Source organism: Glycine max, chromosome 9, assembly GCF_000004515.6.
Source record: "Glycine max cultivar Williams 82 chromosome 9, Glycine_max_v4.0, whole genome shotgun sequence".
Lineage (NCBI taxonomy): Eukaryota > Viridiplantae > Streptophyta > Magnoliopsida > Fabales > Fabaceae > Glycine > Glycine max.
Window position 1 is genome coordinate 43,905,053 of NC_038245.2, and position 5,548 is coordinate 43,910,600.

General features: G+C 31.7%; 1 protein-coding gene across 1 annotated transcript; it reads right to left on the reverse strand.

Moving 5' to 3' along the window:
• Positions 1 to 2,526: 2,526 nt before the first annotated feature.
• On the reverse strand, positions 2,527 to 5,086 carry LOC100810159 (transcription factor MYB41). Its single transcript, XM_003533391.5, has 3 exons — positions 4,575 to 5,086; positions 3,442 to 4,197; positions 2,527 to 2,908 (listed from the first exon to the last, which is right to left on the reverse strand). The coding sequence occupies exons 1-3, from the start codon at positions 4,838 to 4,840 to the stop codon at positions 2,872 to 2,874; spliced, it is 1,059 nt and encodes a 352-aa protein (XP_003533439.1). The 5' UTR covers positions 4,841 to 5,086; the 3' UTR covers positions 2,527 to 2,871.
• Positions 5,087 to 5,548: the final 462 nt, after the last annotated feature.

The following is a 5,548-nucleotide window of genomic DNA, read 5'->3' on the forward strand; positions in this document are numbered from 1 at the left end:
GACATGCTTGTAATATTGCCCGATGTCATTGTTAATCCAATCCCTTCGGCAGACACGACATTCTTGCCTGTTATGATTTATTCTAGTTCTTCCAGTGTTACGAGTGTTTGTTCAGATTGAATGATTGAAACCTTTTAAAATTTTTATTCCCGCACGAATAGTGAGTTTGTTTCTGTCTACGTTGATAGCCACTGATTTTAATGTTTAAAATCTAACCTCGAATTGCCTTTTTGTTTGAGTTCAATTATTTTAAAGGCTTGATCACTCACTCTGCTGGGCACTTTCATTCGTGTATCATCTTTGTTCTGTTTTTTTGGTATTCTTAAATGAAGTGGACTTTTCTCTCTCAAAAAAATGAAGTGGGCTTTTATCATCTTTATCAACAATTGGTTAATACAAATAAAAAATAATTATTATAAACATTTTTGTATTTTTAATTTTAAAATAAAAGTCCATTATTTTAAATAATTCAAACAAAAAATTATCTTAAAATTATTTTAATATTAAAATATGTAATTGTAAAATTTATTTCATATAATTGATTGCATGCATAATTAACTATTTAAATAATCTCGAAAAATAATTCCATCCAACAAATTACAAATAGTAAATGCATTTACATTTTGTTTGATAGGATCCGGGAGATAACAGGGAAACTAAGAAAAGGAGAAGGAAATAGAAGGGATATGCAAACTTGAGCTTATTTGGTGAAAAGGGAAACATGATAGAAAGAAATTTAAAGTTGGTGGAGCCTATATTAAAAAATTAGTTAAAATCTAATTTTTATCTTTTCTATTTTATCCTATCCATATTTTTTGATCTTTTAACTATAAAATTGAGATAAATTGAGATAATTAGTTCCTATGTTTTTTAAAAAACGGGATTTTGGTCTCTCCATTAAATTTAATGGTTGACCGTTAACTTTTTGCTTTGATTGTTAAGTGAGTTGTAATTTTTGTTTTATTTTTTTTAATTAACATATTCATTGGTAGACCATTTAATTTTAAAAAAATACGAAAGTTATGAACAGAACCCTAAAGTCTAATCTTCTCCCCCTCCTCTTCATCCTCCCCTACGGTGTTGATGTTTTTTTAAGCTTCATCTTCCCCTAAACTCCATCCCCTAAGCTTCATCTTGCTGGAATTACGAGGGCAGTGATAGAGGACAAAATTACGCAAGTAGAGTAGATATTTATCTTTCTATGGTAGTGAACATTCGAATATCAAATAATGGGAGTTTGGATTTTACCTTAGATGGCCTTCTCTAACACCCTTCTTCGGCGTTATTTTACATGTTTGAAGAAGTCGAAAGGACCTGGATGTGGAGCCCTACAACTTGCACTCATTGTGCCAGAATTCATAGGCAAAGTAGACGGATGCCATGGCAATCTGAGTCTCATAGTGAAGACAACGACACCATAATTGGTGCAGCACCTGCAGATAATGACAACAAGCAAAATGCAAGAAATAATGGAAGGTTCTTGGGGATGTTAACGTAGGAACTATGAGAGAAATATTATGTTTTTTATAAGGAAGTTCTTAACTTGATGTACTGAATTAAATAAATTTATGCCAAAACTAGTTTCATCTGGTCCAATAGTGAATCGTGTAAGTTGTTTTCGACTAGCTAATCAATCGGAATATCGGATGGAAACGTTGATGTTATAAATCATGTTTTTCTTTTATATTAAAATTTGTAATTTAATTATATTTATTCATTAATATATAAATTAAAAAAAAACTGCAGTACCCGATTCATCCACTTAACAGTCTAAGTAAAAAGTTAACAGTCAACTAATTAAATTTAATAGAGGCATCAAAATCCTCTATTTTAAAAATCAGTACATTAAATATCTCAATTTTATAATAGGAAGTCTAAAATTACGAAATAGATAAAATATAGAGATTAGAATTACATTTTAACCTAAAAAATTCAAATACTCAAAAAGAGGAATAATTTTGCTTTTAAACGAATATGACATAGAAGGATGAGCTTTCTTAGAATCAAATAGCTGGAGACTGTATAAAGTCACGATTGTTCTAGAAAAAAAGCTTTTGAAGGGAGGATTACTTGTGTCGTGTCCTTGATTAATTACTTCTCATTGCATCAAATCCCCTACCTAAAACATTATCTCAAAGGAGGCAGTTTCTTTAGTGTATTAGAAAACAAATGGGTGGTTGCATTGATGTGGCCCTTTGCATTTTTTTTTGTTTTTCTTTTTATCTTGTTCCAGACGTAAATAATTAATTAATCTGACCGAACAGTTGGTCTGGAATCTGGACAATTTTAATAATTCCAACGACAAATTGTCATTTGGATTAGCTTCTATCTTCTATTTGTTCATTTGATGTGATACTTAAGAGAGCAATATTTCATTAGTCGGCGAGAAATTTTGGTGACAAGGTTGACTTATTCATTATACTCGAAAAGTTAAAAGCTTATCTTCATGAATTAATTAGACCATCTCACTGGAGAAAACATCTAGAGGTTTTTGAGTTTGTCACAATATTTCAATAGCAGCAAAGAAAAATCACGTAACTGATCATATACATAGGCCCGAGAGATGTGAAGATATATTAAAAGAAATCCTTAGAATTTTGAATTGTAACTACAAAAGATGTTTTATTGAGAAAATAGAACCAAATCTTGTGAAGTACAAGTCTGTTTCTAGAAATACATAAAACTAAATATATAAATATGCATGTACGAGTGTATCTTTCATAGTATGTGTTTTGTATCCATGTATAAAAATAGAAATGAATCTAAACAATGAATTAAAAACCATGAATGAATAAAACTACGCATTTCTTTGGTACGTGATCTATATCCATAAGTTGATGGGATTATCCTGAAAGAGAACCGATGATTCTTCTACCACAAAATTGGTGACGCAGAAGTGGATGTCAAGCTGCAAAATAAAAAGGAAAATATCAGGTTAACTGAGAAAGATCGACGGTAAAAAAAAGTCTGAAAACATGTTATAAATTCTATAACTAATCAAAAGCTGAAAATGTGTTAAAATAATATAATATTATAATATGTATTAGAGGTTTTTAAGAAAAAAAAATTTAGATCTAAAATTTGTATAACTTTTTCTACAGATAGGAGAGATATAAGAAAATTATGGAGAAGTGTATGTATAATAAGATTGGTATTGTTGCTATAAGAATTATGCTCACAAAAATTAGCCAAGAAAACATATTAGGTTTGATGAAGCTGCAATCTCCCTTCTCGGTGATAACCTATAGAAAAATTATTATATGTTACAAGATTACTAGTCTTTACTAATCTTTACCCGTTGGGTAATTGAATTTTATTAATTCTTTCTTATAAATTAAAAAAATTTAGTTACTTATCACATTTAATTACTTATCAGAACCTAGAGCTATTAATATAAGAAAAAGTTGAAAAGATAAAAAGCAGTTGAGAATAGGGCTTTACTCTAGAATCTCTTTCCAATAGGAACCGCTTGTTTCATCGTCAAGCAACTTCTCCCAATCATCAAAGATTGTGTTGGAAGGTGACTCTGTTGACGTTTGAGCAGCTATATTACAGCCACTGTCCATTTGGTTGAAGGTTCCCATCTTTGGAGGGAATGCAACTAATGCAGGAAGAGGTGGATTTTCTGCTAGATTTTCACGTGAAGTAGTAGTGCTGTTAATTTTGTTGTAATCTTGTGGAATAGATCCACCATCTAAATCTGCCAATGATTTTGAAACATCATGCTGAGAGCACTGGCTTTGTGCTTGAGAGTATAAACCAGGGTTAGCATATTCTTCACTACCACTCAACACCACATGAGGCTCCTTATTAGTTTGGAGGGGGTTTATGCCATTCAGAAATAAAGGGTTGAGGTTGGGATTGGATAAGAGGTAAGGGTTATTATTTCCAATGTTAACAAATGAATTGTTGTTGATAAGTTGCAAAAGATTTTGCACAAGTTGTATTTTGGCTAGCTGAGTGATATCTGGCTGTAAACCTAGAGGCTTATTGCCCCAAGCAGTGCTAATGGCACTGCTCAAGTTTGACATGCCAAGCAACTGAGAAAGACTCATGAGGTGATTCAAGTCTGTCCTTGGCTTGTGAGTTTCTGGATCAATACCCATCTTCAGAAGCTTTTTCCTTATGTGAGTGTTCCAATAATTCTTTATCTCATTATCAGTTCTTCCTGGCAGATGTGCTGCAATCTTCGACCACCTACATGAAAAAAATAAAATAAAGTATATTACTAACATAGTTTTCAAATAGTTAACGGATATATATATATATATATATATATATATATATATATATATATATATATATATATATATATATATATTCATTCCAGCTTCAGAAAAAATTCTCTTTCATTTCTTGTTTTGATAAATAATTACAAAAACACTACCTTATTTTCATTTTATTTGTTATTTTCAAATTAAGATTGGTTTCATTATTTCCCATATGAATCATTAAAAAATAAGGTAAACTTTTTATTATATAAGTAATTAAAATAGAAAACGTTTTATCAAACTAAACAATATATGGTCATGTATATACACACACATAAAGTAATTAAGAAAACATGTACATACTTGTTTCCGAGAACTGAATGAAAGTTGATGATAATCCTCTCATCATCTTCACTGAACTTGCCTCTCTTGATATCAGGCCTCAGATAGTTTGTCCACCTTAATCTGCAGCTTTTGCCACACCTATTGAGACCAGCACGCTTTGGAAGTGTTCTCCAGCTGCCATGGCCATGTTTGCTGATATAATCAATCAGCTTCTCATCTTCTTCTGGCGTCCATGGCCCTTTCTTTACACTACTACTCTCCTCACAACACGGTGACCTTCCCATAATGCACTGGCACAACGAATATATTTTCCAAGGCAAAGAATAGTGTTAACAGTTATTAGCAGGTGTATATATGCTCTTGAGGAAAAGCTAAGTTTTAGGACCGTATAGAGTAGGTTAATTGCTCGTAATATTTGGTTTTATAGGTGCAGAGGGATGTGCAGATTCAACAAATGATGTCATCATTATTATTGTTTTTTCTATTAGGTTTAATTTTTTTTTCTTCTTTGAATTTGAGAGCAATCAAATGGGAAACATGTATATACCAGGGAAATGGCTTAATTTGGCAGTGGGAAAGAAGTTACCTAGAGATTACCCTTTGGCAATTTTCAGCCACGGAGAACTTTATTGGCAGATAAGATATAACGAAAATCAGGATTAGGTAGGGCAAGTGTCGTTTAAGCAGAAGGTAAGTTCATTGAATGTCCTAAAGTACCTACACATAATTAAGGTTTGAATCCGGTTTGAAATGTTCATTGTTTTTTTATTAAGCTATTGTGCCTTTGACCTGTTGATTCAACGTTTGAAGATCTTCGATACAATCGAGGCAAGAGCATAACAGAAAAACCTTTCTTTTCTTTTCTTTTTCTCAAGTAGTAGTATGCCATGAAGTGGCACTTTGGGGGGCTTATGAATTATGATATACTACAGTTGCATTGGGAAAACTACAAAAACAGAATTCACCATGCAAAAAGATTGAGTGTGCTAGCG

Coding starts and splice junctions, on each gene's coding strand:
- LOC100810159 (XM_003533391.5), bottom strand. CDS start 4,840: ATGGGAAGGTCACCGTGTTGTGAGGAGAGTAGTAGTGTAAAGAAAGGG. Junction 4,198..4,574: donor CATTCAGTTCTCGGAAACAA/GTATGTACATGT, acceptor TTTTTCATGTAG/GTGGTCGAAGATTGCAGCAC. Junction 2,909..3,441: donor TATTGGAAAGAGATTCTAGA/GTAAAGCCCTAT, acceptor TTTATTTTGCAG/CTTGACATCCACTTCTGCGT.